This window comes from Cyprinodon tularosa, unplaced genomic scaffold, assembly GCF_016077235.1.
Source record: "Cyprinodon tularosa strain WSP-4 unplaced genomic scaffold, ASM1607723v1 ctg569, whole genome shotgun sequence".
NCBI classification, from domain to species: Eukaryota; Metazoa; Chordata; class Actinopteri; order Cyprinodontiformes; family Cyprinodontidae; genus Cyprinodon; species Cyprinodon tularosa.
Genome location: NW_024039306.1, coordinates 308,377 through 321,319, shown reverse-complemented (window position 1 = coordinate 321,319; position 12,943 = coordinate 308,377). Strand labels below are relative to the sequence as shown.

General features: G+C 35.7%; 1 protein-coding gene across 1 annotated transcript in view; it reads left to right on the top strand.

Moving 5' to 3' along the window:
• The first annotated feature begins 2,273 nt into the window (after positions 1 to 2,273).
• The window catches only part of mgmt (O-6-methylguanine-DNA methyltransferase), a 30,849-nt gene continuing 20,179 nt past the window's right edge, over positions 2,274 to 12,943 (top strand). The window contains exons 1-2 of the mRNA XM_038305874.1: positions 2,274 to 2,365; positions 5,362 to 5,507. Of these exons, the coding sequence (XP_038161802.1) occupies positions 5,371 to 5,507 (137 nt within the window). The 5' untranslated portion in view covers positions 2,274 to 2,365; positions 5,362 to 5,370. The remainder of the gene's footprint in view (positions 2,366 to 5,361; positions 5,508 to 12,943) is intronic.

The following is a 12,943-nucleotide window of genomic DNA, read 5'->3' as shown; positions in this document are numbered from 1 at the left end:
GAAACTGAGCAGGAAAAGGAGCTCTTTGACTCCCAAACAAAAGATATCAAGCCTGGCTGCCAGCACAGACAGGGCACCACACCTTGGCAATGATACCGCTTACAATCAAAGGAACCGTCGTCATCAATGGAGCCCTGTTTTTAAAGGATATCTAAAAAGATTAAAAATATGTCTCATTATGGAAAACAATTGAGCCTTGAGTTTTTTTTTTTTGTCACTCACACGCACCTCGGGCACTTTGCTTCAATACTGACTAAAATATTTCCTGTTTTGATACACAACATTTACTCTTATGACAATAAATATAAATAACTTTACAAAACATGTTTTAAAATGTGCAAATATTTCTTAATATGTTTATTTAATCTGGTATTTAATCAAAAACAATAACAACTGTAAAATTAATGTATTTACAAAACATGAGAGAACACTGAGAAACATGTTTGAATTTTATAAATTAAAATAATCATAACACATTTATGCCAAAAAGCTTTAAAAAACACACACACAGTATTATAAGATAACAGTCTGGCAAGTGAATGAGGCATCTAAATGATTTCAAACAGTATGGCTCCAAAGATCCAGCAGAGGGGGCTGCTTACTGCAATCATATGCTGATTAATTGAGCTTGATTCTCCCCATGCTGTGAACATAAGTTGTCCCACACTGTAGGCTACATGTTGGTATGTGGCTAAAGGTTACAGGGCTTTATTAGAGTCACATTTTACCACAGGTATCCTTTCACATCATTTGTGATAAATGTTAAGAAAACATTGATTTTCTGATTATCCCTCATCAAGCCTATATCAAACTACGTTATGTTCATTTTTATCAATTGTGCATGTTCCACTAATTGGCTAATGAGAGACAAAAAGCAGGTATAGAGCAGAAAAATGCAAATGACTTAGAAAATAGCACAAAAAAGTAAATGGCAAGGCTGAGAATCATCCTTCATTGAAATGTCAGAGATAAATGGCTCAAATGTCACATCAATTAAAACGGGGGACAGTTAGTAGTTCATTAAAGAGAGAGCCATATTGCACCGTCGGGTACCGTTGCCAACCCTTACTATCTGGGGCAGACTGGCAGCGGGTCCAGATGGCACGGAAATCCTCACAGATTTCAAAATGGTCTCTGCAGGGGTGGCGTTTTCTCCCCCCGCTCCCATCCTTACCACTGAGATGGGGTGTGGGCCACAGGCCCATGCCGGCCTACACTTTCCAAATGGAGGCATGCAGAGAGCTTAAGGCTTTACAGAAGTAAAAATGAACACTGCAGAAGACAACAGACACTTCAAAATGACATGATTGATGCTACACACTTTTAAAAAAGTGTTGTTGTGCTGTATGTTTATTAGAACTGGCTGGCATGAAATAACTACAATAAAAGAACTGAGTACTACTAATAAGGCGACTATTAGCTAATAATATCTAAGAGATCATTAGTTATTGTTCTCTTAAAGAAGTGAGTTATCAAAAAGAAATATGCCAAGGATTACAAATCCCTAACAAAGTAATTGTTACACAAAGTAATTGTGACCCTCTAAGACACACCCCCTTCCTCATTTGCAATAATGAGGCAGAAATGCATAAAGAAATGTAAAGGCAGAGATAAATAGCGTTGAAGACATAAAGAGGCTAAAAAAATACAAAGGAAGAATAAAACAGAGAAAAATATTATATCATGCACATAAATAAATACTTAAAAAAGTAATAAATAAATAAAGTTGAAGATTATAACGGACAATAAATAAATAAGGTAATTATTACAAAGGCGAATAAATAAAGAAGCTAATTAAAAGAGTTATATACATTTGTGTCTCACTGTATAATTTAATTTCTACCTACATTTATTTGTTTATCGTATTTTGGGGGCAATTAATTGAATGCTTATTTATTTATTGAGCATTTATTTATTTCTGTATTTATATTTAGATATGGCAGAGTTGGTCCTCCATAGATTCGGCTCTGAATAAATATCTTGAATATAAGCAGAGCAATAACTACAGTATGTTTACAATTAATGCCTGAATATGCGTTATTATATGTTTATGAATATCAATCAAATACATAAATCAATGGCATCACACGTCTTTGGTTTACTGTGAGCCTCTAAAGAACCCCAAATCCCAACTTGACACCCATTAGAGGAGTCTTCTATCACTACTTGTAAGCGCTGGTCTATCCCTGGCAGGGGGTGGAACGGAGACTTTATCCTGGCCAATCAGAGAACAAGACAAGACTTTTGAACGTTCTGATTGGACAGTTGGACCACGCTGTTAAAAGAAACAGGAAGTATCGTTCACTGTTTGTGGGAAGAAGATTGAACACTAATCTTGCAGTCAGAGCTTAAAAAGGCTTCACTTGTAAGCTACATAAACAATTATTTTATCCATAGGAACTATAATCATATGTTAAATTAAGCGTTGAAATTGCCCTTGTATCACACCTGATCTGTTTTGAGATATTTTAACCTCTGCTAATGTTTTGGCATTTTAACTTCGTTATTGAATTAAATATGTTTTCGAGGGTTTTATAGAAAAATAATCACTTGTAGAAATCCATGCGTATATCATGCGTGGTTCGGCATATACCTTGCATTTTTTGCACACAAAAAAAAACAGCACATGTTGCTTTTTCACACCTGCACAGTCACGGCGAGCTTTCTGCTCAATTAATCACGCAAGTTTGACCAGGAGCTAGTCTAATGAGAAACCAGTGAAATGATTGACGAGCATTAGGATTCTGCCAGCCATACTTTTAACAACACAAGCTGCTTGCTGTTTGTTCTTCCTCACCGTGAAAAGCTGGGTAAACATCAAACATCCGAGCAGTCACTAAGTAGAACGTGCTGCCTAAATACTGAAGGCAGCATCAGCAGCACGCGGGACATTATTTTTTAATCAGCGCATGTGATTAGCAAAGACCATTATTGCCAAAGTCCATTATTCCAACCTGCGAGTCTATTTGCTAAATGGCAGACAGTGTGTCCAACGCTTATCCAAAGTGCACTGTACCATTGTTTGGCTCAGAAAATTTCTCGCCTTTATTTTGTCAGTTGAGGCAAACCCCTGATGAATACTGCGAGGGCTGCAAGAGTAGAAACAAGAAAGTTGAAGCAGACGCATTTGTGATCACATACCATGACAGATGTGCTGGTGTGCGTTTGTGTAAGGGGTGGAGGATTTTATAATAAAATAAACTTTATAAATCAGACAAAATAATTGCAAAAAATATATATATTCTATATATTATTCATTTTTTTTTCTATTATATTCTTTGTTTCATATTTTGATTATAATGATAACAGCGTTGAAGCTGTTGAGGCTCACACTCCAAATAAGCCCATTGCTTGTGCTGCCTGACTAACAGTGCATAGCTTCCAAAAATTTTTGTTTACTGTCCCTACAGGCTGTAAGACAAGTACGCTTGACAAGTGAAATCACACACAAGATATATTTTCCTAAGCTAGAGCAAAAGGAGTAATACTCATAATAAGCATTTCAGTTGAAAATCAAAGTTATTCCAACATAATTTAATATATCAGCATGATTAAAGTGAGTGTATTCATAGAAAAAAGAAATAAGACTAAACCATTTGCCTTCACTTTTTTGTTTTCTTTTCACCACAGATAATATAATAACAAAAATAGCTCATAATGGTTTTATTTAATAGCAATCATTTCAATAGCTCTGGTTTTTTACTGTATAAAATATTTGATACTCCATGTTTTTCTTCTATTCTTCTCTCCCTGTTTTTGTCAAATGATACAGAGTTAATAATGGATTGCACACCTTTTATTTTTGCAATAGTTGTAAATATGCTTTATACAATCATTTATTAAGTGTATATTTTCTGCAATTATTGCAATATTACAAATATTAATCAGCCTCCTTATGTAAGCATCAATCATATCACACAGTTTACCTGATCTTGATACATAAATGCAGCATTAAATAGTTTCAATATGCAAATGTAATAATAAAATTGATGAAGATCAGAATTATCCAATTACCGAAACTTCTGCTCCCTAACTGACTGTCAAACAACACTAAAACAGATTTATACTAAACCTTCAGATTAGTTTCTTTAAAGCTAAGTTAAAAAATATTAATACATGAAATATTTTATGCACTTAAATGCTTCAATACCGAATTATTTTAAGAATACTCATTATGTTTCGCAAATAAGTCTTTCAATGTATACAATCAGAGCTTTTAACATTAAGCAGATCAACTACACTGTTATGTGGTGCATAATTTGAGTTTAATCATATTTTAGAAATATTGTTTTTCTATGTTTTGTTACAAATGACAGCTAAAAAAAGTTTGGATGATCAAAATAACAATCCTGCATATTTATGTTTTTGTTTTAAGGGAGTTACAAACTTCATTAGTTAGACTGAGGCTTAATTATTGAAAGACCTCTCTCTAAATAGATAGATACATACATACATGCATGCATACATGCATGCATGCATACATGCATACATACATGCATTCATGCATGCATACATACATATATACATACATTGGTTGATTGATAGATACTTTGTATACATATGATATATTGTTTGTGTAAATTCATGCATAGATGATTGAGTTTATACTAGGCTGTTTATCCTTAAATCTTTACATAAATATATATGTTTGTGTTTGAATGTATATTTGAAAAAAGTTTTTTGAGAACTTTTTGTACCATTTTTAACTTTTCACATCAAGGTTCTTGGAAGTAAAGGTTTCTTGCAGTCAATGTGACCTTTATTTATTATAACCCCCATCTCTCAAAATCTCACATATAACATAGTCAATCATCTCTCAGTCCCTCAAAGTAAAAATAAAAAAGGAACTGCTGTCTGGTTATTGCCAGTATCCATCTCAGTCGTCAGAAAAGCTGCACGTTTTTGCTGTTGTTAAGGGCTGGAAACCAGAATCCCATTGGAGTTGCACCCCAAGGAACAAATTTAATGCTAGAAAAACATCCCGGCCATCAACCAAAAATGACGGATTGAAAATAATGTCGAGCTATCTTGGGAATCCCCCACCAGACAAGGGAACAGACTGCATTGTTTTTCTCATTTATGTGATGTATAGAACAGAAAGAGGGTAAAAAAATGGGCGATTTATTGGTTAGATAGGCGTATTCTGTTCCAAGCACAAAAGAAATATTTGAGAATAATGCAGGGATCAAGTCACATCATGACATTGTTGAAAGGCTAGGTGTTCAAATATGCAAGTCATCTGCTGTTGGTGGCATGCTTGGTTTTCAATAGATCACTCAATGCAAATTTTTCAGAGAAAATTGTGAAAGTTGCCACATGAATATGTCAATAAACATGGTGTAATTTGTTCTTCCTCGGCAGGGCAGCGAGATGAAGAAGCAAGGGGAGAGCCGGTGCACTCAGAAGACCATCTCATTGCTGAGCCCCCTGGGGACGATCCAAGTCAGAGGATGTGAGAATGGTGTGCACACCATCCAGATCCTAATGGATGTCGCACCTGCTGAAAGGTACTGTACAACAGCCGGGCTGGTGACGTGATAAACAAAGGTGTGAAATTTACAGGCAGACAGAATCCACTCCTGTGATGGAGTGCCACCATTCCTCATTGGAAGCAGGGCATTTTTGTAGATCCCACAAGAAATATCCTGGAGAAAGTTGGGCAAATATGAGCAGGCGCTAGAAATATGAGGGGCACTAGAATACTGTTGGGCTCGAAATTAGATTTCTGATGGCATGTGGTTGTGATTCTTCCTGCAGTATATTTGAAATTTCAGAAAAATAACTTGTTTATTACCCTCAAGGGAGTCGATTAGAAATGATGTCTGGGAGGTCAGCTAAGGCCACAGGGAGCATGGACTGCTCTCTCCTGTTTCTTTATGTTTCCTTCAAGTTGTATGCAGTAGTTTGGAGTGTCAACTGACACTCAGAAATGTATTATGTGGTTGCATTTCATGGCTCCCCCATCCCTCAAAATTGTCGGAATATAGACATTCCTACTGAAGCGACTGAAACTGATTAGAGTCGGCATTAATAGGTGCTCATTCCTTAGTTTTAAAGGTCCAAGTCCTACATCCTAGATTACTTTTGATGAGATTGAAATTAAATATCCATGTTTCACAGATTCACATTTGATAAACTTGAATGATCTGGGAAATTAAACCATTTCAAATGCATCCGGATAAGAAGTTATCCCTTTCAAAATGTCCGTTTAAATTCTAATTTATGGAAACCCATTAATGACCTTGTATATTACACCTCAACATGTGTTTCCTCCTTGACTGTCTGCTATTTCCCAAAATTCATCAAGCAGCAAAAACACTCCACTTGTTGTTAATGAGTTGAAGTGAGAAAATTAATAATATGGAATTTTGATTATGGAAGATGTCCTGTAACCATGCGCAGGCACCTTTCTCCGTCTACCCGCGAACGGGGTTTAATTTGTGCGTTCAGGTTCAGTAGGAATATGCAAATGAATTTAATGATTCGCATCACTAGATCATTTCTCAGTTTAATATCATTTGCGATGTCGGTCATAAGTGGGAGCGATCGCATCACTGTCTATATGTTCTCCAAGGTGTGAGCAAGAAGTCATTAGGAAAATGTTTAGATTTTATCTTGGCCAGTAAAATATGCCGTCATTGTTGTAGGAGATGGTGAAGCAGAGCTACCTCCGATATGTTGAGTTACTCTATGTAAACAGGCATTAAGGAAGGCGAGATAAAGTGACAAAATACAGACTTATCTTTGCAACCGGCTTTCCATGTAGATCTCACAAAAGCCTGTCTGTAGCTGTAATAGTTCAGATCAGGCATCTCCATTGATTTATTTATGACATACTAAACAAGGCTCTTCCCAGCTTTGGATGTGGTGTGGCGCAGGCTTAGGAAGTCAGTGTGATAAATGACCTCTAAGAGCATGTTTTGGATAAGAGAATAGATAACATCCATGCATAAAACAGAGAGTGACCTACGGTACATTTATAGGCTTGTGTGTGTTTTATTTTATTCTGTGCGTTTGTTTCTCCTGCTCTTGCAGCTTAATCGCTGCATGATGGGCCTGAATACTTTGTAACATAAGGTCAGATTAGTTCTACCAAAGAGGAAAGGGAAATATTTGTCCTGTTGTATAATTAAATTTATTGACTTTGTTACTGATTAAAATAACTACTGTAAGTGGACAACAGTTAGGAGACATTCTGGACCTGAATTTCATACCCACGTGCAGCCATTTTATTTGTACCAGTAAACAAACCCATTTATAATAATGTACTTGAATTATTGCATATCTTTGTTTTTCATTGCTGTAAGGCATTCAGGCAATGCATAAACATGATATGAGGAATGTTATGTATAGTTAATGTAGCTGTAAAATGTAATATTATGGTTCATATTAAAATCAATTTAGTTTGTTTATAAAGGCGGTTACAGATCAATTCAATCAAATGATATAGATAGATTAGGTAAGTGTTTTTTCTAAGGAAACAGCTGATTGCATCCAGTCATTGACTCCTCCTGGAAGAGCATTTAAGAACAGTTGACATTCCTTGGCCAAGTGTTGTTAACTTTGCAGAAATCCCTCACACCCAGCAAGCATTCAGTTACAGTGGGAAGGAAAACCTCCTGTTTAACAGGAAAAAAAAAACTACAATTACAATGTAAGCCTTTCATATCAGTCAGTATAATTATTGATTAGTATTTTGTATTTATCGATTTAAAAGAAGGACTGGGTTAAAAAGCTCAAACTTTAATTGTAACCATAACCTTAATTTAAGCATACATAAGCTTTGAAGTGGTGACAGTGCCTGTTTGAGGCACAGTTTGGTCTGTCTCTGTCATTGTGTCCTTGGGCAAGACCCTTCACTTGCTCTGCCTTTTGACATTGGTCAGTGGGCTTGTTTGTATCAGTGCATGAGGGGGTGAATGACTGAAATCTCTTTGCAAGTACAGGTAATTTACCATTTAACCTTAAAAACACACCAACATTGCTTAGTTTGGCTATAATTGAGATGGTAAATCTGTTTCTTTACCTACCGTATGTCCTCCAGAATGTTCAGTGAATTATGTAGTTTATATTGCCAACAGCTATGTCTAGAAGAAAAATGGAAATAAAGCTGAAAGACAGGTCCAAATGTATTATCTAAAATTAAAGTTTTTGATGGCAGAAGCACAGGTGATGCTTGCCTCCAGGTTGGGTCGCAGCTAATCAGAGGAATACTCTTAAATATTACTACTGAAACTTTAATAGCTGCTTTAACTAAGGTTGTCAGTTCAATCAGTGTTTTTAAGTAATAAACACTAGGGGTGTGGCAAAAAATTGATATGACAATATATCGTCCTGTATGATATCAATCTTTCAGTTCCTAATATTGACTTTTTAAAAAGCGAAATATGTTTACCTAAAAGAATGAGGGAAATAGGCAACCTCTGCACCACCACTCTGGTAGATAGCGCAGAGGAGTTGACTCAAACCTCAAACAACATGTAAACGAATATAACTAAATGATCTATATCTTCTGATTAATATACAGTATACAGCACTTTTATCTATAGAGACACTTTTTATAGTTGGGAAAAATACCTCAATATATAGTGATATTGCATTATTGTGATGATATTGTATTGTGACATGTATTGTATCGCAACACCCAAGCCAATACTCACCCCCAATCAACACACAAACAAAAAAAAAATCATTAAGGATAGTCATGCATTAAAAAACACATACAAACTGTCCCATTTCTGATTTCAAACTTTCAACTTTCCCTTAAATAATCTCTGCAGAGTATGAAATCAGTAAGCTGTTGCTTGAAGCTTAAAATCGGATTCAGAAAACCTTATCAGTCTAATAAAGGGAAGGTAATTTCAGCAACAACCCAAACATACACAACGGAACAGATGAATATGGGCTACAACAGTTCACAGAGGCTCCTCTTTCCTCCATTAAACATATTTCATCCCAACTCTGTGTGTCCCGTGCCAGTAACACTATCAGTGACCCCTCACACCCCACCATGGACTGTTCTCCCTGCTACCCTCTGTGAAGAGGCTTCGCAGCATTCGATGCAGGACCAGCAGATTCTGCAACAGCTTCTTCCCCAATGCCATCAGTCAGCTGATCTGTTGAGAAAACTCTAAATCATGACTCAGACTCTGCATCACACTGATAACACCAAACCAAAATACTGCATATTTGCACCAATTATATTTAATGCTCTGAACTTCAATAGCAATGCGTTTTTTTGCACAATTTTCTTTTCTTACTGCTGCACTTTATGGAATGGAAGGAAATGTTCTGAAAGCTGTACGAAACAAAATTTTGTTTTGTATGAACTCTGTATACAAAATGACAATAACAGTTGTCTAAGTCTATATACATAATTCCCGCTTCACCAAATATATGAAAAATAAAAGAAATTGAATAAAAAAAAATTCTTATTGTGGAAGGAATTAATGTTTTTTGAGTAGTGGTTGGTTCTAATCATAGGAAAATTATAAGGCTGACCTGAAAGTAATGAAATAAAACTGAGGATAAAAATGGATCAGTGCATCTATACTTATTTGCAGCTCTTATGCTTTTATTTAGAGACATGTGGTGTAAAAAGTTGTTACTGCACCAGGTCACAACAGAGGATAGAGCTGAACCATAGCCTTTATCATCTTTCTGGAGAAGTGACAAGAATTTAGCAAAGTGGAACAAATTGTAGTAGATCTATTTTATCAGTCATGAGGTAGACTACAATATCTTTTTACATTTTTTTAAAGGTTTTTATTATGAAAGTGGTGGGTATACTTGGTCTAAAATCATTAATCTCCAGTCATCTAGTGGATTTGGAAATAGGAATTATAGTAGATGTTTTTCAAAGTTTTGGAATTTGGCCCAGGTCAATAGACATTTGAAATAGTTCTGTTACAGCTTTGTTGAAAATAATCAGCACAGTTAGGCAGTGTGTATTCACATAGAACATCAGGTCTACCACCTTTTTTTAGAAGAGTGGTAAGATCAGTTTGAAAGGTTAAAATGTCTTTGGAGGAAACTAGTGACTACTTAAGATGAGAGTAAGTAGTTAGGTCTCTTAAACTGAAAAAAATACTTTGAAATCAGCAGGCAGTTCCAAGTCACATAATCCAGTGATTGTTATAGTTAATTCTTTAGAAAGGTACTGGTTGATTATGGCCAATGTTTTTTAAGCATTTTCAGGCTGCTTTTATTTCCCCCAATGCTAAACTAGATTAGATTGTGCTTTTCTTACCTTGTTTTTATTTTCAATGCTTACTTTCTACAAATCTATACAATCAACAGTAAGGAAAATGGTTGTCTCTTGACCATAGGCCTTCTTCAAGTGTTTAGTCACCCATGGTTTAATATTTTGGAGGAAGGTGACAGTTTTAGTTGCTATAAAGGGCTCTTAAGCAGCAAAAATGCAAAAGTGACAAAATACAAAAAGAATGAAATGGCTAGCACCCAACAAAACTAAGGGGTGGAGCCAGGCAATCAGTAGTCTGATATTCTTCACTTTGCCCTTTCCCACCATTGTGTTGCCCATGATTTGGCATTTCTTTCATTCCTACTTCAATTTTGAACCTTTAAATTAACTATTATAAACCCACGAATGAATCTCTTCTTTACAGTCGAGTATTTTTAAGAATTACACTGGTAAATATTTATACTCCTACACCTAATTTCGAATGTGTTTTGAATCTGTATTTTATTTTTACATATACAACTATTATTCTTGTTTCTGCTCCTTGTTTTGGTTAATTTACTCCTATGAAAGTTGAAGTATTAGGACTGCAGATTGGAATTAGATTACATCGTTTTCCTCTGGTACTCTAATCATATAATATCAAAGGATACTTGAATGTGTCTTTCATTAGAGGGGGTCTGGATCATTCTGCGGTGGATTCTGCAGCGTTTCCTTCTTAAATAGACAGTTATAAAACTACCAATATACCAGTTGGAGCCAACCACTTTGGAAAATCTTGTTAATGCTGTGTCCAACTGTGTATAAGCTTTGAAGCCAATTATTTAGGTAAAATATGCAATATCTAGTTTACAGTAAGGTGACCTGTGATGACAGTAAAATGGGCTAGCAGGAGGTCACATAGGGTTGTTCTGGTCTTATCACGGGTCATAATATCTCAGATGACCTCGCCCAAGGATCAAAACCAAAATGAAGGAAGTTAAAATGTATATGCTTTAAAAAAGGGAAGTATGAATTGGTGATAAGGCACATGGATCAAGAACCAACCCAACAACAATGGCAAACAAAAGGACAAAGACAGGAGAAATAAAAAAGAATGCTTTAATACTAATGGTTTTAAGGTCATTGTGGTTGGAGTTGGATTAGCTGGAGCACAAACAACAACAACAGAAAAAAAAACATTTGAGGCATTGATAGATGGATATTGATAAATGCCATTATAGCTACATAAACGCCCTTGAAGTATTGCTTACGCACCGTGACCGTCAGCTCTTTATAATAGAAATGTCTGAAGCCCTTTTTGCTTCCTAACTGATCTTAGAAGCATTTCCTGAAATCAGCCTCCTTTGCCAGTCTAACGACAGCCCTGAAGGCACCATCAGATGAACAAATTCATTACATCTCAACAACCCCTGTTGGCGCCCAGACTCTCTTTTAACCATTTTTAACCCTTTTTAGTTGTTTTAGCATTTCCTTGGCAGCGAGAAAAAAAAGAGGTTTGCATTTTGTTTACAGGAGATTACTGCTATTTGAAATATGATTCTTCTTGCCTCATTCACTCAGAGTACAGACATGCAATACAGAGGAAATCATAGGGCACTTTTTTATTAGGGTGAAAAATGAAAAAAGGTCTGGACTCCTGCCCCGAGACATTTTGTGAGCATATTATTTTACAATGCTTTGATCAATTTGTCTGTCAAGCTGGCTGAGATGTGGGGGAGTGGGAAAAAAGCAATTTAGCTTGTGAGGTCCTCAATAGAAATGTACTACAGGAGCCGGTGTATGACATGTTGCATTAGAACCTGAGTAGCCTTTATTGCCTGATAATGTCGCAAGGCAATGCTGATATCAATCACCCTTTAGCAGCCATGTGTGATGTGTTTTTATGAAAAGGAAAAAAAATAAATAAATAAAGTATGAAGCATTTCTTGGAAAATAATTGATTTAATTCTGAGCTTGGGGAGTTCCTGTTTTAACAACAGAAAAAAAAGAAGCAAGCACAAAATGTGTTAGAAGCTAAAAATTGTTAAGAGCAAGCTCTTTGCATAAGCCTCTATAGAAAATTGTAATTAATTTTACACGGATAAACACTTCTCACTCATTTGCATATAGATATAAACAATATATTTGTGCATGTGAATTCCCTGCACACTCAGGTCATGTGATCAGCCTAAAATCCTAAGTGGCTAAAACCAAAATTATCATTATACATCCCAGGCCATAAATCCCCCCACTCCGTTTTTTTTTTTTCTTCTGACACAAAGCCTTATAAATCTGTGTCTGATTTTTTTCACATTGCACATTGTTTTTAGTTAATGATTTTCATCTGTTTGTTGTTGCTGTGATAGCGGGGAAATGTACCATATGCTCCGGCAAAAGACAAATGATTAGCAAATGAAATTCTGGACAGCTGTCTGACTGAAAGCGTTTGGTTGATAGCATTCTGCTACCATAATTAGCTTAAGCTTTGGGTTAATTAACTTTCTACCTGGATATGCATAATAATAGCATTCTGTAGAAAGCCAAAGAGCTTTCCAGTATATCAGCTGCAAAGGCTTGCTGCTTCTTTTTTTTTTTTTTTTTTAATTTTGCATTTCAGCAGCATATTTCAATTTCAAGAGCCGATTTAGCTCGGGAGCATCGTCAAATATTGTAGATTTTACTCCCCAAGCCAGATAATTCTGAAACAATAGGAGTGTATTATGTGGCAGAAATGCCATTTCTGAATGCAATTAAAGCGGA